Source organism: Anguilla rostrata, chromosome 4 (assembly GCF_018555375.3).
Source record: "Anguilla rostrata isolate EN2019 chromosome 4, ASM1855537v3, whole genome shotgun sequence".
NCBI classification, from domain to species: domain Eukaryota; kingdom Metazoa; phylum Chordata; class Actinopteri; order Anguilliformes; family Anguillidae; genus Anguilla; species Anguilla rostrata.
The window spans coordinates 45,537,620-45,558,536 of record NC_057936.1 but is presented as its reverse complement, the minus strand read 5'-3'; the positions used below and the strand labels follow the sequence as shown (position 1 = coordinate 45,558,536).

The window sequence follows — 20,917 nt, the reverse complement described above, 5'->3', positions numbered from 1 at the left end:
GCTGAGTCCCCACATCGCCTGGGACATTACAGGTAATTTGCACTCTGACTGCAAGGAGCACGGCCATGAATGCCCTGTCTTTCTGAAGCGCAGGCAGGAAACATCAGGGGGGCCTCTACCTCAAACACAAGCTTTCATCCTCACACACACACACAAAAAAGTATTACATCACATAATACCACAGGACGTCCATGTCCAGAATCCAGCTGTGAATACAGAGAGAGAGTGTTTCAGGCTGAATGGCTTTCAGGGGGATTATCTGCCAAGCACCAAACATTAAGCCGTCCACACACAGGAACTGGCATTCACAGCCACCCCAAGACTCATTTGGACTCAAACAGGAAGCCACCGGGTTCCGTTTATCTGGGCCTTTTGGCCCCAAACCCTAATTCATCTAGTCCTTTATTCAGACAGAAGAACAATGAATTGGCTACACCATGCTGAAGTGTAATTTCCACTGTATATGCTTTCAGAATTTGATCCGCTCTTTAGCTTTAAAAGGCAAGTGGAGTTTTGTGAGTTTTCATAAATGTATGTGTCACACGCTCGTGTGACACCCCTGGGAGGGAGATACGGAGATACGGCAGTGCCGGGGAACACCGTTGGTTGCCGCATGGAGACAGGGAGAGAGAGAGCGCACCCAGACAAACATGAAATAAAATAAACGCCATCTTCACCCTTCCCCCTCACAGGTTCCAGGCAAAAACAATTAGCCAAAACAACCAACTAAAATAACAAAGTCAAAAGAAAGCAAAACCGAGCAGCAACTTTTCAGTTCCCTGCTCGTAAGGTGGCCACTTTTCAGCAGGGGTTCGTTTTTCCCCATCTTGTTAAAAGGAACAAAACTGAAATTAAATGCAACTCAAAGAAACATGCTCTCGGTGTGAGCTCCCGGTCTCGGCCCCGAACTGTGGAGAGCAGCACACCTTTAAGCACCTGGGCTGATTAGCCAACGCAACCCAGGTGCGTGTGCTCTCTCCACCAGCCGCCGCAACCGAGACCAACCCGCCTCTCCGGCGGACCGAATGCCACAGTATGGATTTCATCCCCCCTCCCCCATGCCGCTTAGTGCAGTAGATGCGCTGAAGGGGGGACAGGCACATCCCCAACAGCCCCCCGCCCCCAGCACCTACCACCGCACGCCCTCTTCAACCGCATCATATCACCCAAGCCACACGAGCGCTCTGCAGTCACATGGGGAACCACAGTGCTGGAGACACTGCCAAACGCAGCTGACTTTCCTGCAGACACACAGGTGCATGTGTACAAACACACACACACACTCACACACACACGGTGACTATCACGGTCAGTCATTTCCAAGTGCAACTCTACCTATGGAAAAACAAGTACATGGGATCATATTCACCATGCCCTGCGATCCGCTTTCCTAGCAGCAGAATATCAAAAGTAGAGCAGAAACTATGAATCATAGCAGCTGATCCACGTCCACGGTGTGTTTTAAATGGTATATGGTACTCTGAGAGGTCATGATACCAGGATAAGTCACCTGATATCAATGGGCGATTCTTACAAAACTTAAAAACCTGGTTAATTTATTTAAAACATATATCAAAACCAATAGGCTCTGAACAATTGCATATATAGGTGAGAACTCATCTCGGGGGAGAGAGAGAGAGAATTATTGTATATACGTAATTAACTGTATTAATTATATGCCTTATGTGTCATTGTTAATTGTTTAATTGTGCCTGGCTTTTTCAGTATATTGTTTATTTAAAGTCATGCCAATAAGGCATTATTGAATTGAACCGAAATTGAGAGAGAGAGAGTGTGGGAGTGAGAGTGGCAGGGGGAGAGAGGGAGTCTAACTCTTCGTTTCTGAATTCGCACCTCTGACGAACGGACCTAACTCCTCCATCCTCCACTGCTAGCGTGCCATCAGCCCCCCGCCTCCATCTCTCCGTACAGCAGGAGTCCCACCTGGCCTCCTCTCTCTGCCCCACTTAATCACATGAGTGGAGACTGCCCCGGGTCAGGCTGCCTTTCACACACAAACGCACTCCTGCCATGTACAGCGCCATTTTCCTTCACGCGGTCTCTGCTTTTTTACACTCTCTCTCTCTCTCTCTCTCTCTCTCTCACTCACTCCCTCTCTCTCTTTCTCTGCCCCTCTCTCTGTGTCTCTCTCTCACACTCCCTCTCCCCCTTCTCTCTCTTTCTCTCCATCCCTCTCTCTCTCAACATGCCATTCTCCAGAGGACACCTCTAATGCTGCTCACCCTGATGGACACAAACTACAGGTCCCCTGGCACCCCCACCTACTCTTAACACATTCTGCGTGTGTGTGTATGTGTGTGTGAGTGTGTGTGTATGTGTGAGCGTGTGCGTGTGCATGTGTGTGTAGGTGGGTGTGTGTGTGTGTGTGCATGGCAGCATGTGTGCGTGTGTATGCGTGTGTGCATGTGTACATGAGCTTTCTGCTTTTCCTGTGTCATCCTTTGGAGTTTATGTTCTCATCTTGAATTATGTTGCCCCAATTCCAAACATTCCGGTTTTAATTTGACTTTTTTTGAGTACTCAGACCCCAATTCCAAAAAAGTTGGGACAGCAACATGTAATCAAATAATACACTATTAAGCATAGATTTGTACAATTGAACTGTTGCTTGTATTCGAACAGTATGACCAGGTATGGCATGTTGTACCTAATCAATACTTACATTGCTTCTGAAATTACGCTATAAAATGGACAGTAGCTATTACAATTTGTGTAATCACCATTCTTTTAAATGCCTTATGTATAAATTTGGGCACTGAAGACACCAGTTGGTTAACTTAAACGAATGGGATTTTCCCCCCATTCTTCCATTATGTAGGTCTTCAGCTGCACAATTGTACGGGGCCTTCCTTGCTGTATTTTGCACTTCATAATGCAAAACACATTCTCAGTCAGAGACAGGTCAGGACTGCAGGCAGGCCAATCTAGCAGCCGCACTCTCTGCTTACGCAGCCATGCACTTGTAATCTGGGCAGAATGTGGTTTGGCTGCTGGAAAATGCAGGGACGTCCCAGGAGAAGACGACGTCTGGATGGCAGCATATGTTGCTCAAAAATGTGTACATATTTTTCTGCATTAACGGTGCCCTCACAGATGTGCAAGCTACCCATGACATGGGCACTGACACACCCCCATACCATGACAGACACTGGCTTTTGCACCTGACAAACAGCTTGGATGGTCCTTATCCTCTTTGGCCCGGAGAACACGACGGTTGTTTTGTCCAAAAACAGTTTCAAATGTTGACTCGTTGGACCACAAAACACGCTTCCACTGTGCTACTGTCCATCTCAGATGAGACCGAGCCCAGAGAAGACGGGGGCGCTTCTGGACAGCATTGATGTATGGCTTCTGCTTTGCATAGTAACGCCTGGTCCACACCGCTTACCTCGCCTGTGCGTGACGGCCACCTCGCCGAACTGCTGCAGCTCGCATGCATGTGTGTGTCCACACCACCAGCGTTGCTGCCGCGGTGCTGCTACAGCCAGCCCTATCTTTCTACATTGAGTTTGTGTTTCATAATGGCCACCAATAATAGAATGTCATTAGATTTCATTTCATTATAAATGTAATGTATATTTAGTTGAGACAGAAAGAGGTTAAGAAGCGTGTGCTGAATTGTAAAAAAAAAAAAATTATATTTTTTTCATGTCTGTGACATATTCAGATATAGCCTAGACATTGACATTATAGTGAAAGGTGGCAGTTATGTAATGTTGCTGGTATGATGTCAATATAACTATCAACAGCTCTTTTCACTGTCTATTTTTGCTGAGAACCGCGCGCCTCACGCGTGAAAAATAGGTTCCACGCCGAAACTCTACAGCGAGGCTCGAGACGCGTCTCAGACACGCATCTCACGCAGGCTGTGTGGCTGCTCTAACCTGTTAACATGGGCGTCGAAATGAAAAGCAAGAGGTTCCACGACTGTCACGCACACACAAGGTAAGCGGTGTGGACCGGGCCTAAAGCCTTAACTTGTATCTGTAGATGTAGCAGCGAATGGTGTTGACTGACAAAGGTTTACCGAAGTATTCCCGAGCCCATGTCATAATATCCATTACAGACGCATGACGACTTTCAAGAAAGTGACGTCTGAGGGATCAGAGATCACGCGCGTTCAAAGGTGGTTTTCGGCCTTGCCCTTTACGCACAGAGATTTGACCGGATTCCATGAATCTTTTAATTATATTGTGCACTGTAGAGGGTTAAATGCCCAAAATCCTATCGATTTGTCTTTAGGAAATGTTGTTCTCAAAGTTCTGGATTATTCGCTGACGCATCTGTTGGCAAACTGGTGAGCCTCGACCCATCCTTGCTCTTGAAGGACTAGGGCTGCGTTTCCGAGTTTCGATGTACCTTAATGTTTTACGAAGATTCTTAAGGTATACCTTTCAAAGGGAAACTGCTTTTTTACGAGTGTTTCCCGGACTATACCTTAAGGCAACTGTTAAGGGACACCTCAAAGGTACATCGTAAGTTGGAGCTGGCCTTCACTGTGGTGCCAAGCGAATCGATTGTCTCACTTGTAAAGGCTTGTGAATGACGTTTTAATATAACAAGTGTTGTCATAATCATTTTACATCAATCTAATATTGCAGAAGAGGGAGCTATGCCTACTAGAGATCATCTGCTAACCTCTTTAAGAGTCCGTTAAGACGAGACCTTGTGATAGTTTCAATAAATACGTACGTATAGGCTACAAAGGATAAAATAAAAAGCATCAATCGGGACATATAAGCCATAGTCTGGGGCTTCGTGGAAGCCCAGGTAAAAGGATATAGGCTACATATGGGTGAATTATTTTGTTCTTATTGAAACAAAGGTCTAATGTTAATTTGTTTTTGTCACACAATATATAGGCAACTGTAGCAGCATATCACTGCACTGCACTGATTCCCGCGAACTTTTCTCTGCAATGCAAAAATGATCGTAGATGAAAGGCAAAAGCGCGTCTGTGGAAATTGATCATGATGAATTCTATACCGGGTGCCTTATGAATAGGTCTACCTGTTAAAGTGATTTGTTCATCCAACTTAATTTGCTGTTGGATAATCTTAAGTTTAACCAAGAATATCATTATTGGGTTGTTTACCGAAAATCGTAAAATAACATGGTAAGAAAAATGTTCCGTTATGTTGATATTTACCCAGTGCTATTTTGTTTTATATAGGAGGTGTGAGCGAAAGGAAGGGGATGTCGATCATTTGGCTATGTTTTTCCATTATGAGCCACTGTACCTGTATGTGTGTTTATGACTAGGCCAATCAACGTGGTCTAGTTCGGTCATGCAAGTAGACTCACTCAGCGTTGTTTTTGCACACACAGGTTTTATATTCTTAATAAACCGGCGGTTTGTTCCAAGTCAGTGTGATCATTGACTCACACACAAACAAACTAATTTCTACAGGGTATGCAGTCAGAAAAGCCATATCCTAAGTTAGCGTCAATACGTATAAATTAAAAAAAACTTTTTTTTTCTTTTCACAAATTGGATTAGTATCATGGATAGGCCCTATACTTAATTACCATCATGATGTGGATAGACAGGTAAAACGACAACATTCTCACGACGTGCTATGCACAGACACGTTGATTGGATAATTACTTTTCGTAAAGTAAATATTAAACTCATTTTCGCATGCCGATGTGCTACTAGATGCGCACTGTAGTACAACTGTCGATTTGAAAAGCAAAATGTTGGCATAATAAGGCAAAACTGTGACAGGATTACCGGAGCGCAGCGCTAAGGGACAGCTTACGAGTGCCTCAGACCACCCTTTTAAAGGTATACCTTAATTAAGGTATACCTTAGCTAAGGAGACGCTGGGAAACAGCTCGAGACCTAAAGGAAGAGCTTAAGGTATACCTTACGACGCACGTAGCGCTAAGGAGACTCTGGGAAACGCAGCCTAGGCCTTTCTTGGAAGCTCCTTATATACTATAACACGACTGCCTAACCTGTTTAACATCACCTTGTTATTTCAACTTGTCACATCGTTATTGGTCCTAAATTGCCACTGTCAAAACTTTTTTGGAACGTGTTGCAGGAATAAATGTACATCTTCAAAAACCGATGAAGTTGATTAGGTAAAACATGAAATACGTTGTCTTTATACTGTTTTTGTTTGAATACAAGTCAAAGTAAATTTACAAATTACTGCTTGTTTTTATTTGCAATTCATTTACCGTCCCTGCTTTTTTGGAATTGGGGTTGTTATCTTATTGCGGTCCACTGGGAGTCTGAGATTCAGAACAACTCATGGGATGTGCCTTTTATCATCGACTCAAAACATTTCACTACTGAAACAGACATATTGTGTTATTTGTTTTTTTCTTCCTGTTCCTGTGTTTTAGGGAAGACGACCACCCTCTTCACAATGTCAGCATTTGACATTTGAATTTCTGTACAGAATGTTCATGCACTCTGAAAGTAACATCGTGAGCTCATGCTGTGCTGTTTTAGATTTAATACAAAGCAAGAAAAATCATCCTTCTCAATAGAAACTGAAAAATGTGTTTATTTGAATGTGTGCCTTCATCACCAAAGCACAATTAAAATGTATGTAAATGTTATTATATTATATTATATTATTATTATAACATATAAGTATAATCCGAGAACACATGGACATTTCCAAAATTGCATTTAAATATAATAACTATTAATGCCAGGCCATCATTGTAAACAAGAAAATAAGGAAATAAGATTCAGATCTTAATTGACCTGCCTGGTAAAATATCATAAAATCATTTTTCCCTTTGAAATTCCTTGTGGAAGATAAATGTTAGTAATGGTGCTAAGTCCATAAATCTGCGCCGTTAGTACCATTTAACGCAAAACAAGAAATTCAGCAACTGCTCATCTTCCATCTGCAGAGAAACCTTAAGAATCGTGCACTTGATGCTGAAATCTTGTATATCTCTCTTCCTCCCTCTGTATGACTCTCTCTCTCTTTCTTTCTATCTTTCTTCTGGGCTTCATGTGCCAGTGTCCCAGTAGCCCCTCTGCCTGCAGCAGATTTGTGCTTTGCATCTGAAACACTCTGATTTTGGGAGGGGTGGGGGGTGGGGGGGAGCTTGGCGATGGATATTGTCAGTTCTTCTGACTGTAAATAAGAACACATCCCTCCTCCTCCGCTCCTAAATATAATTATCTGCCGATCCCCATTTTAATGCAGAGGCGGGTCAACTCTTTGCAGACTTGAGCTTTAAGCACAAAGAGCTGAGAGAGAGGTCCCTGTTGGGGGGGGGGGGGTGCTGAGTAAGATTGGTCCTCTGCCCTTGTGCTCCTGACATTAAAGAATGAGGAAAAAAGTGGTTCGGCTGTGGGGCTTAAGAGCCACAAATGAGGTAGGTCATCGCCCTCTTCGGCAGATACTTCACACGGAGAAAACAGGCACCAAATGTTCTTTAATCCGGGGCTCCGCTGCTCCAAATCTGAAGGTTGAAACCGACTGAGCCGAGCGGCTCTGCTCAGAGAAGGCGTGTCTTCTTCCGTTCAGCCGCGTTAAAACCCATCCTGGAATTTTCCAGAAGCTTGAGGGAAACTTGTGGCATTCAGTGGTGTGCGAGGTGACACAGAGTGAAGTGCGTCCAGGATTTTCTCTGCACTCCTTAACTCACAGTATGAGGCAACGTGCTGCTCACAAGTAGGCCGTATTTGTGTATACAAATGCAGTGAATGCAGAGGTATGCAAATGAATAAGCTGTGATCACTGGTGCTTTCCATTTCTTCACGTACATCCTTTCTTGTGGATTTGCTGCAGCAGGAACAGTCAGCTTTACTATGTGCATCTCTTTACACACACATAGCTGCAGTACTTCAGGTTAGATTCATACCCATCGAGCACCCAACCTCCTCACCATAAAATACACTAATGTGATGATTTAAGCAACCTGACAGCACTGCTACAGCATTAGAAACACGTTGTGAGAACTCTGTGGGAACAGGATATAGTGTTGCTTTTGTCGGCATGGAGACAAATCAGCCTGAAGTGTGAGCAAGGAAGGATCCCTGTTGTAAGGGAGGCAGATAAAAATCACATCACCTAGGGGTGCAGCACATCTGACGGACAAGAGCCTGCTCAAATACGTTAATGCATAAAGTATATAATTCCCAGGAAGCAAGAATAAAGTGCAGAATGAAGTGCAACAACACTTAATTTCCCTGAGCCAAAATGGAGGCCCTTTGTACTGCTCTCACTCCCCAACCCTGCCTCTTCACCTTTATCCCATGTTAAAAGAAGTAAGGCTGGTTAAGGCCTACCAACCAGTGCAGGCAGCTGCTCCTATGCCTTTCCAATCTCAGGTCACTGTTTAATATTAGTTAACAATATAAATATTTATTTTTTTAATTATTTGCATTTTTATTTTGATAACCGCTTTATCATTGTCACTTCTTAAGCAGTACGCTGTCTCTGTTTGTTCTGTGTTCTCTCACTTTCATCTTTAAAAGCACTGAGTCATGTTAAGAAGTAGCATATTTGATTTAAATAATTCCACTAGATTTCACATTTGATTTTCAGTTCTCTATTTTTGGCTTTAGACAGCACTGTTTGACAATGCCCACAGAAAAACCACACTTCTAAATATAACAGAAGAATAATCTGCTGGACTAACTCAACTTTTGGAAACCAAAAGAAAAATATATTGTGATGCCTAAGCGCATCAATGCATGCCTGAGCACACAGCACAGCAACAACGAGTTACAGTTTTATTTCGCAGGACGCTCTCTGGAAATCTTTAATTCATAGGTAAAAATACAAATGTACCATCAGTTTTGTGATTTATTTCCCAGAATCGGCTCCTGGGATGAGCCAGTTAAATGATCACTGAAATCAATCACACTTTAATTTTAAGATTACCTTGTCAAATGTATCTGGCCGACATACCTACCTGTTAATCTTATTTATTTATGTACTCGGGGAAAATAGCTTACAGCTTAAGATTTATTTGGATGAAATGACGAAATAAACTAAATAAATTAGATCTTAACTGTCCCCCCACCCCGCCCCATTTCTAGCAAATTTTCCTGGTTGTGTTTTCAGCTTGACTCACAACTGTAGACCGATGTGCAGGAGGGTACAGGAGTTGCTCCAGTGGCACAAAGATGTTTGTGTTTTTATGGTACTATGCTATTGTGTTCAGTGTTTCTATGGTACTATTCTCACGGCCAATGCATTAAAACGCAGATGTCTATGTGAAATGATTTACTGCAGAGCAATGAAACGCAAGCAGTAAAACAGTCATCTTCAACACTTCTTGCCACATGTGTTTATTGTTGTCGCTGATGTTTTTCTATTCCGGTATACTATCCGTGCTGTGTACTGTATTTGTGCGTCCCTTAATAGCAGCGAGCACTTTCTTAGTGTTTTAATTCATGTTTAGGCATGCTTGAAACTGGAACTGACGGAGGTCCTGCGGGTATTCAGTCTGAGAGTGCACTGTGTCATTTCCTCTCATTACGATACAAATTAAGAGATGCTCTCTGTCTCTCTGACATTTCTCCCTCCCTACAGACAACGGTGTAAAGCAAAATGTGGTGTTGTAAGAAATTTCACATCCTTTTCTGAGTGAGATCAATAACCTTTCAGCTTCACATCTACAGAAGCAGACTCTCTCTCTCTCACTCTCTCTCTCTCTCTCACACACACACACATGCCTGAAGAAGCATGCCAACACATACTCACAAGAGCTTGTCAACTCATTCCTGTGCACAAGATTTTAAAAAGTTCAGTCCAATTCTAAGGCCTGAATTAGATTTGACCCCACTGTTTTATTTATTTTTATTCATGAACACAGTGTGGTTAGTTTGGCAAACTCCTAAATTGCCTTACCAAACTGACTTACCAAAAAGGAAAACTTGAATTTGTCTGTTGAAGCTAAACAAGCGCTTTGAATTATAGGGCTCTGCCTGCAGATAGTTCTGAGATATGGCTTTAAAATGGTCAGGACCCCTATCATTGTATAGTTTTGATGCATCCATATTAAACTTGACATATTTAAAAATATAATTTCAGGTGTTCAATCTGTTATATCTGTATATTAAAAAGACACAACAAAGAGCATCCCCATGTTATTAAGTAATTTTACACTGGCACGTAAATGACAGAGAGAACCCTGTAATTATAAGCTCTTGTAATGTTAGTTGAATCGGGGCCTTACTCCAGTTAAACAGCAAATGTTGTCGAGGGGGAGTCTGAAAGCGCCCCCCCTCTTCCAGGAAGTGAGGAGGCTGCAGTAGGGGCACACACAACAGAGCTCCACCCCCTTTACCCCCATCCCACCCCAAAGCTGTGTCATATGAATCCTCAGAAACTGAATGCTTGCGTAGATAAAGGTCAGCCTATCCCTTCTCCACCTGGACACGGATGATCAATGAACACCCTCCACTTCAACTTCATTAACGCAGTGGAGCCAGAGGGAGATAATCTTCCACAAAACAACTGGTCCTATGAAGTCACTTCTGATGAAGGATTTGGACAAAATAATAGCGGTAATTACAATGCGTTGGCAGGGGAGGTGGTGGTGGTGGGGTGTGTGTGTGGGGGGGGGGGGGGTTAATTTATTAGTAATTCACCAAAGCTGTTGAACACAGTAAGACTTGCATTGATCAGTTAATTTGCTTTCTGAGAGAAGTCAATGTTTCTCAGTTTATCATCCATCAATCAGCTCCACATTCCTGTTTCCATTTCCCTCTTAGCTTCTCCTTTCTTCACTTCAGAAAGAGAGAGAGAGAGAGAGAGAGAGAGCTTACCCCAGAGGCAGGATACGCTGTCCACCCAAGTTCTGCTGTGGCAGTCCGTGTGTCCATCACAGTTTCTATATCAGAGAAAGAGAGTGAGAGAGATTCAGTTAAAGCGAAAGTTAGATAAAGACATCAACAACAGAGCAATGTGGAAGTAAGATGGCTGTGATTAACTCAGAAATAAAACCAGCTGCCAGAGGGGTAGTTGGCACCCCCGCATTATCACTTCTTCTCTGGAATACTGCTTCAGCTGTACTAGTGGCACCCAGTAAAGAGCTCAGACCCGGTGGCCCCACAGTGCAGGGGAGGGCATGGTGAGAGCAAACAGAAAGCAGGCCAGCTTTACCTGAATGGCCCGACTCACACCTGCGGGCAATAACTCACCCACAAACACTTGGGGCAGAGGCATGAATGGTAAATGGACTGCATTTATATAGCGCTTTTATCCAAAGCGCTTTACAATTGATGCCTCTCATTCGCCAGAGCAGTTAGGAGTTAGGTGTCTTGCTCAAGGACACTTCGACATGCCCAGGGCAGGGTTTGAACCGGCAACCCTCCGACTGCCAGACAATCGGTCTTACCTCCTGAGCTATGTCGCCCCGCATGAAATTCCAGCACGCATCCATCCTGTTTACAAATAAACATTCTGCGCTAACCGTGCAAACTCATTTGAAGTGGTATTAAACAATACACTTCTCATCATGCTGCTATCTTGTTGTTGACAAAATCAATTAACAGGAAAGCCAATATTAATTCTGAAAAAAAAGAGTGTGAGTCTCAAATGAGTAAGCGCCATCTATCAGCTGACTTACTGTCAACCCATTCCTCTTGCTAAATATATCTCCATGAATTTGCTCTAAAGAGGTGTTACTCCCGATTTGCCACTAAGCACCGTCTGCAATATCTCTTCCATTAGATTAATCAAATAAAGCCTGACAGGCCTAAAATAACAAAGAAAACTGTGTCATCTTTCAGCAGTTTTTCCCCCTCTCTCATTTAATTCCCTTTCTTCTTTTCCACAATTGTTATGTCCATGAAGCTGAATTGGGTACAAAGCCTCACGGGGGGGGGGGGGGGGAGAACTGGTTCTCTGTCTCTAACCAGCTAAGGCTGTAGTGAGATATACTGGTCACACCACAGCAGAAATTGTCTGGACGTTTATTATTAATATTTGTAGACTTGGGGGGGGGGGGGGGTCGGAGACACAGGTGATGTGGTTGGGGAGTTGCTGTTGTACCAGCACAGAGAAACAGGTAAAATGTACTGCTTTTCGATAGCTCTCTCTACGTTGCAGCTATGGGACAGGGCATAGTCAAAAGAGCCAAGCTGACTACAAATGCAATTGTCTAGGCAAAAAATCTAAAATTAATTTGTTCTTTTTTTATTTTGCAATGAAATACTGACAGATTGCATATATACAGCAGGTTAAACTATACATGTCCTGGATCAAAAACTTCTTGATTAGAAGTTCATAAAATCTAAGGATGGATATGTAGAACTACTAAAGTTCTATGAAGCAAAAACTAAGCAGTGTACCCAGCGTCTCCAAATCTACCAAAAATGTCTAAATTATGCACTGCTGTAAATCACAACATATTCATGTATTTCACTACAAATCAACTGTTTTGACTCAAGAAACTCACTGTTGCATAAATTTCAAGTGGGAATTACAAGCTTTCTGTCAGTACAGTGTAAAATAGCTAGGGGTCCAGAAACATATCCAGAATCTCTCCAAAAATGAATAAAATGCATTTGGCCATTATAAAGCATATACTGTACATGAGCCCCTTGTGAAAGTTTATGGTTTAACATTGATATCAGATTTAAAAATAATGCAAAAACATTGTCAGGTAGAGTACAGTACTACTGTCAATATCTGGGACTAAATATTGAATAAATACACAACCTTACCATTGGTTGTACGCGTAGACATGTCCCTTTAGAGACTGAGTGGTCATATATTGTATTGGACAATACAATACTAATCTAAGTTAGTGTTGTAAATGGTATACGAATGTCTTGCTTCTTTTAAGCCATTTTTCAAGTATCTGTGGTGTTCACATCAGGAGTTATAAAGCTTTAAATAGGGTACCCCCTAAAAGGGCAAGGATTTTCCAGATATGGCTTAAGGGGTTAATAAATAAAAAATAATAATCACAAAATCTGAAAAACCAACCAAGATTCTCCCAAATGACAGCAGCACTGACACTAAGCTTTCTTTCTCCCAGAAAAAAAACAAACATTGACTGTAGGCTGTTTTTCTGTTTTCTGCGCAAAGTTGTTTATTCTGAACTGCAACTTGGAGGGAACTTGGAAGAGGATTAGCAAGAAGTCAACCACAGTGAGCACTTTAATTCTGATCAGAATTCATCAGCAGACCATTAGTGTCTCTAACTATAGGCTGACTAAACTCACCAGATCTACTGTGGCTTATTTGGGATGATGAGAACACGTTAAAAGAACAAACGAGTAAATGAGTTGAGCTTTAATGATTTGAAGGACAAGCTGAGCCACACAGCAGAACTGTGGAAATGGATATAATTAACCAGAGCACTTCTAAACAGATCGTGCTGCTTAAAGCAACAACAAAAACAATTCATTAAAGCTTTTCTGACATTGAATTAAATTTGATATAATAGGGATCTCTTGCTCACAGACAACCACATGCATTGGTTCCAAAACTGGACCGATTAGCATTCAATTTTCAGGAAAGGATGCCAGAGAAGGACCCGACTCCACTTCCTACTACAACCAGTAATTTGTAATCAAGTTCTTGGCACCCCCACTGATCAGTATCAGAGTAACTGAAGGCTATCTTTGCTGAAATAGCATGTATTTCTGAAACTCCTTAGTAATTGCAAAAGATTTTGAATTTAAAATGCCTTTTTATCTATTCTATGTACAGAGTTGAGGCATACACTGATACTAACTGGATTAGTTCTCTCATGCCACATATTGTTCTCGCATCTGTGTAATTTGCATCCTAATAGAATACTGTTTTTTATTTTGTGATGAATTTAAATAATTCATATATGCAAACATTTTTGCTACGTAATGCTTGTGGACATTATACAATCTAAGTAATATATAAACAGCAAATTGTCAGCATATTTCTATATTATTTGATATATATATATATATATATATATATATGGGACAAAGACATGTTTTTCTTTTCTTTTTTTTTTGGTTTTGTACATAATTTTAGATTTGTAATGAAACAAATGTGGTTAAATAAAATGACAGCACTTTTTATGGTCTCCTCATTTCAGGGCATCATGATGTTTGGGCATCACAGGTGTTACACTTCTTAGTGCAGGTATAACAGAGCTTTCAGTACCTAGTTTTGATTCTAGAATTTTGATCACCTTAAGAGTCTGTTATTGGTATCTGTCAATATGAGGACCAGAGTTGCACCAGTGAAAATCAGGGAAGCCATTATGAGGCTGAGAAATAAGAAAAAAACTGTCAGGGGTATAGGCCAAACCTTAGGCTCACCAAAATCAACAATTTGGAACATCATTAAGAAGAAAGAGAGCAATGGTGAGCTCAGAAATGACCAAGTGCCAGGTAAGCCAAGAATGACCTCTACCAAAGAATTCTCATCATAATGAAGAAAAACCCCCAAACAGCAGAAACACTTCTCAGGAGGCAGACCTGAACAGTGCCTACTGTCTGCAGAAGACTTTACGAACAGAAGTACAGAGGCTACACTGCAAGATGCAAACCACTAGTTAGCCACAAAAACATAATGGTCAGGTTACAGTTTGCTAGGAAGCACATAAAAGAGCCTGCAGAGTTCTGGAAAAAGGTATTGTGGACAAATGAGACCAAGATTCACAAGTATCAGAGTGATGGCAAGAGCAAAATTCGGAGACCAAAAGGAACTGCCCAAGATACAGGGGTGCCCAAGATAGCATCCCCCTCATCTGTGAAGAATGGTGGTGGGGGGTATTATGGTTTGGGCATGTATGGCTCATTTGTATTCATTGATGGTGTAACTGCTGATAGCAGCAGCAGAATGGATTCTGAAGTGTACAGAAGCATCTTATCTGCTCAAGATCAACCAAATGCCTCCAAATACACTGGATGATGCTTCAACCTACAGCAAGACAATGATCCCAAACATACTGCTAAAGCTATGAAGAAGTTTTTTAAAGCTAAAAATTGGAACATTCTTGACTGGCTAATTGACTCAATCTGAATCCAAATAAATGTGTTTCATATGCTTAAGTAAAAACTTCAGGCAACTGGCCCCCAAAACAAACAGGAGCTGAAGATTTCTGCAGTACAGGCCTGGCAGAGCACCACCAGAGAAGATACTCAGCACCTGGTTATATCTATGGCTCACAAAGTTCAATCAATCATTGCATGTAAAGGATATGTGACAAAGTACAATGTATGTATTCATACTGTATGTGCGTGTCATACAAAAATCTTGTATCAATTATTTGTCATCTTGTTTTTATTTTGTTTCTTTATTTATTTATTTATTTATTACAGAGTTTGAAAGTTATGCAGTTATGCAGCTCTAACTAAATAGTAATTGAACTAATAAAAATATTTATAAAATATTTGGTCAATTTAAAAAAAGAAAAAGAAACATTTTTTTCTTTTGTTTTTAGTGAGAATGCCATTTTTGGAGATAAGGAAAGAGGTTCTCAGTCCTTAAATTAATTCCAAACAAACTGTTAATGCATTTTGCTTCTTTTTGTTTCTCTTGAATTATTGTCATTTGAAACCTAATTAAGATAACCTCTGGCACTGGGAACAGGTTTTCTGATTTCACTAGATAAGATGTACCTTATGGCATTAGAAATCTTAGCAAACTGAGGGTGCACACATTACAGAGAGTCATAGATAAACAAATAATCCCATGTATAACTGGAGCGTAGAGGATTATCTTCAAGGGTTTAGTTTCACAGAGAAGTTTTGAATCCAACAGAAAATGAATTACTGGGGAGAGAAAGAGCGCGTGTTTAATCCATGATCATTGCAACTGAATACAGCACTGATGGGATGCAGAACCAATTAGACAGAGTTTCGCTGTTAAAATCAGCAGGGACATGAAGGAGTGCCCAAAACAGGAGCAATCACACAGGTTATTTTTAAGCACCAGCAGCATGTTTTCTGTGAGTTCACATCAATGTAATTCAATTCCTCTCTCTCTCTCTCTCTCTCTCTCTCTCAGCATATGTCTCTAGTTCTGTAGCTCCACAGGGTGAAATACATCACAAATGTACTTTTCCAATAGATAAAATTGGGATAGTCTGCTAAAATATGCTATGATTATACATAAGTGTCTTGATGTTTCAGGTCCTAGATACAGTGCGTATCGCTGAATTATTTTCAGAAGTTACAACCATTAAAATGGCCACGTCATTATGCTGTTCAAATGTTTTAGTCTAAGCAACTAAATGAAAGAATTAACTGAAAGATGGAATGGAATTATGTGAGGCCTAATGGAATTCTCCTAAAAGATTATGAATTGACACAATCAGTTAAAAATGACTAATTCCACATAATGAACATATCATTTTTTATTTCATATTATTTTTACCCAGGCCTAGATTTTTGTGATCTACTGGAAAAAACAAACACAAGACTTGAGCAATCTCACACTGGCCCCTCTGCACAGCCAGATCCTCATTACTGTAATGTCAACTGCATTACTGATTATGCACAAACAGCTCATTATGGTGGGGGGGTGGGGGCCACAAGGGCTCTCACCCTGGGAAACTACCATAAGCCCTGTTCACCCCCTGCCATCCCCACCACCGCCCCACACCCCCACCGAATAATTAAGCTCACCAACATGACGGAGAACAGTCTGACTGCCAGCCCTCCCAACCCCTGCCTCTTCTCAGCCCTGTAGAGTACCAATGAAGCTTAGCACACCTACATTGCATTAACACCTCATGCCTGAAGTGCATGCTGTGGGCTGCGTTCACTTTCCACTTATTTCAACCTGCCTTTCCCTCTCTCTGTTTATTCAACCAGTTTTTCTCTTTTACAAACATCCCCGTGTTCTCTTTTTGTATACCCTGTATACTCTCTGCTCGTCTTCCATCAGCAGAGGAAACAAGTTGTGTACCTCTCTCTCTCTCTCTCTCTCTCTCTCTCGCTGTGTCTCAATCTCATTTTTTTTCCAAACTCCTCCCATCTGATCACATGCCTGTAGGTCCTCTCCATCAGTTGGACCTGTTAGCTGTGACCCCGGCCAGTGTAATGAGGCCCACACATGAGATGCACCACTGATAGGATTATTAATCTCAATGGGCCTTCAAGGTAATGGGTTCTCTGACAGCCACAGTACAGGAAAGAGAGCACATTTTGGGCTTTTGGAGGAATCCTATCAATCACCCAATCAGACTGCCTACTGCCCAGCTGGAGAGGCCTGTGATCCCTCCCAAAACAGGCCCCCACCCCTTCTGAACACGCCGACAGCCCCCTTCCCAAGTATACAGAAAGGAGAATCCATGGACCTTCCACAAAGTTCCCCATCCAAAGGAGCCCTGGACAAACACTGACATCCTCTTTTCATGCTGAGTCTCAAAAGAAAATCCAGTTTTCTTTTCCAGTCAATACACCTCGATGACCAGCTTCAGCGACAGCTGCATTAAACATTGATGGCCCTGGATGACTGGTCAATATGGCGCTCCTTTCTCTCCACAAGTCCATCTCTTCCCTGGCATATTCTGCATGTGCAATACACAGAGGGTGCCTGGCTGCCATGCTCCCAGCCACACAGAATCAGGGCATTCCTGCCATTTCACAAGTGCTGCAATGGGTGGCAGCTGGATTCCCAAAGACTGTAAAAGCTCAGCACATTGTTCCAATTCTCTCACGAGTCGATAAATCCCGCAGGAATGCAGTAGCCACCAAGCCACCACTCGATACCGCTAACAATCCTCCTCGGGGAACGGCCTCTCAGCGCCGCCGCACGGGCAAGCGCTTTCCCAGAGTGAACACGGCCTTCCGATAACAGCCCGAAGCTTTGTTTCTTTAATTCACCCACTGAAATAGCGCTCGGCTCTTGGTTTGATCACATTGATCACCGGCGCCTGTTCTTGCCATCGCTGTACCCAGAAAAATCACTCAGGAAAACGATTAGGGCCTTTTCTTGTGTTTTGATTAAACATTAAATGTTAAAAACATGGGGTGTGTGTGAGGGATATGAAAAAAAAAGTTGTCAAATACCACCTTAATTTAGTTATTGAAGCTCTAACTTGATTTGGCCATTTGAATAGAGCCCCTGATCGTTCTTTCAGATATGATATTCAGCAGCTGTCACTAGTGAGAATACCGCAGCTCTTGCCCGCAAATTATCATAAAATGCCTCTCTATTGAGAGAGGAGGGAAATTTGAAGCATTTAAATATGCACTGAGCAATTACTGTGAAGTGATGAAGGCTTCATGGCATGCTGAGTCTCGCATTTTAATAAGAGCTGAAACAGATTACGAGAAAAAAAAGACTGTTTTGTTTTAAATGTTAATCAAATAGAAACTCAGAGCAGAAAAAATGACTGATTTTAAGGAACAATTTAAATGCGGAAATGTCCGGGAGGACAAAACTAAATCTCTCCTAATTATGAGTCTTGCCCTGTCAGTGTCCAGCCTGCAGGGGAAGCCCCATGGAAAATCAGCCATTTCCAGCCATCATCCATAGGAATTATGGGAAATGAGTTCTGTCTGACAAAGCATCTGCGGGAATTTTTTAAGAGAAAGGCTCTTTCTCTTTCTGTGTGTGGATATTCAGCTTACTGGCTTTCATTCTCCTTCTGTCTCAGCTTGGCGTCCTCCATATACCCAATTAGCAAACATAAATTAGCCATTTTAATTGATATGTTTTGAAATTACTTAAAATACATGTCAATGTAACGTAAATAGAGGAATCGGCAAATCCACTTGTCCAGCGGTGCCCCAGAAGGTTCCAGACAGAGCAGAACGGACGAGCCGGTTGACAGACTGGTGTGTGCGGCGGAAAGCGAGTTGCCGTTAGCTCCGGTCGGCTATTTTGATTAGCGCAGCTCGTCTACATTCCTCCGGCCTGACACTAGCATTGTGAGGAGCCGTTTCCAAAATGAGGCCTATGGGATAGCTACAGCAGAGGCAGCAATTACACTGGCAGTCATTACCTAGCCAGGCAAGTGTACATTAAGGAGAATTCACAGAGGGGATAAAGACTGCAGCCACCGAGACAGAAAAACGGAGATCCATCGCTTATAAAATGAGCAAGTGAAGAAGGAGGGAGAAAAAAAGACTCAATGAGCCAGAGGATATTAACATCTGTGTTCAGTGTCTGGTCTAATCAAAGGCCTCACATAAGCCGCTACACTGTGTCCTGCCAGCGCTGCGGCTCAAACAGCAAGATATCTTCCAGCAAGCAGCCAAACACCCTGACAACAAAACCGCCATAAAAGAAAGAAAGTAAGACGGAGGAAGGAAAGAGAGGGGGAGGTCAGCGCGCTACATGCAAACAAGACGGAGCATCCGCCACGGCGGGCAAACACGCCGCCGGAGAATTACCCGCTGAGAACACGCAATTTAGCACGCAATTTGCAGTCCGGACAGCGAGACCATCGGCGGCTGTTTCACGCTTCATCTTCCGCACGAAAACGCGCTCATTTATCTCCAGCATTTATCTACACAGCATATTATTTTTTATCTACATGTTGTTCAATGGACTTAAGCGGACTTGATCCTGAGTTTGGTTACTCTGTTGTAAGTCGCTCTGGATAAGAGCGTCAGCTAAATACCTATAATGTAATGTAATGTAATGTAATTTCCTCGCACCTTTGCCGTTACGCGCCGAGCTTTTCCCGCGCTCCGAATTTCCGCGTGAGCGCAGCCGTGAAATAAGTGAAGCCGAAGACGTAGGCTAGCGGCTTTTCATTCGAGCGGCTGGTTTCTGCAGCGGGTCCGCCTGGACTTTCGCCCGTGTTTTTCTTCCCGAATGCAGATCCGGGGTAAATCATAGAAAAGTGCCAGAGATAATTGTCTCTAAAGTGGCAGGGTTGTTTGTGCGGAGGGATGAAAGCCGATCTGCATGCAAAGTTAAAGCCGCTTGCCTTCCAGTGCAGCTGTAGATGCGATCTCTCTGTCCAATGCGGGCCCAGCTGCTTGCAGGCCATCGCATGCAGATGGCATTAAAACATAACAGACACTTATCGCAAAGTCAAGGACCTCAATTACACACCCCCTGGCTGAGGGAAATGAATTTGAGGTGTAAAGATTAACTGAATCGCCACCTCTTGGGAGAAGGGTGGGTTTGGATGGGGGGGGGAGGTGGCTGAACTCCTTGGTGACAGTAGCACACGCCAAAGAGCTGTCGCTGGGGAAATCAAGAAAACCAACGAACATGGAAGTGCGAATGTGTCGCCGTGTCTCTGGAGCAGGGAGAACTCTGTGACGGTTACGGTAGGCCCACCCGAGAATGCCTTCCCTTGCTCCAGTACCTTCCACAGCTGCAAAGCGGAGGACTCATTGTTTTGGAGACCAAACCACCTTCCCATTTTGGACAGAACTGAGGTAGTCTACTGCATCAGATAGGGAGGTTGTGCGGGAGAGTGAGAGAGAAAGAGAAAGTGAGAATGAGAGAGAATGATGCTAAAGGACCTGGGTAAAAAAAAAAAACCAACATGCAGTATGTTTGCGGTGGGATGCGTTTAAAACACTCTGATTGAGTCACCACGCGAGTGACTGAAAACACTTCTACAGAAAACACACGCTGATAAACAGCATCAAATTAAAGTCATTCAGTGAGCTCCTGCTACCTAGAACAGGTGCCACATTCTGCCAGCCCCCCCTCCCCCCCTTCTCCAGCACCACCACAGGCACTCAGCCTGCCTCAAGACACGTCCTCTGGTCAGGACAAACGATGGTGTGTAATTAGCATTCATTAACATTGCATTAGCCAAACGATCTTTAGAGGCAGTGCAGGAATCTTTAATTCATCACCTCTTCTTTTTCCCCTTTTATCAGTGTTATCATTATTCTACTCATCCGGTCAAGGGCCAGGGCTTGGAGTCAGTCAGTGTGGAAACAGCCATCTCTCTCCCTCTCTCTCTCTCTCTCTCTCTCTCTCCTCCTCTCTCTCCCTCTCTCTCTTTCGTACATGCGAGTGGACATGCTTGTGTGTGTGTG

The 20,917-nt window shown here is 42.8% G+C and overlaps 1 protein-coding gene across 4 annotated transcripts in view; it reads right to left on the bottom strand.

Moving 5' to 3' along the window:
- Positions 1–20,917, bottom strand: part of LOC135253442 (ephrin type-B receptor 1-B) — a 243,604-nt gene that overhangs the window by 145,911 nt on the left and 76,776 nt on the right. For all 4 annotated transcript variants that reach the window (XR_010329615.1, XM_064332731.1, XM_064332732.1 and 1 more), the window contains exon 2: positions 10,781–10,845. Coding sequence is in view for 3 of the 4 variants with exons in the window: in XM_064332731.1 (XP_064188801.1) it covers positions 10,781–10,845 (65 nt within the window). In the remaining variant the exon portion in view is untranslated. The remainder of the gene's footprint in view (positions 1–10,780; positions 10,846–20,917) is intronic.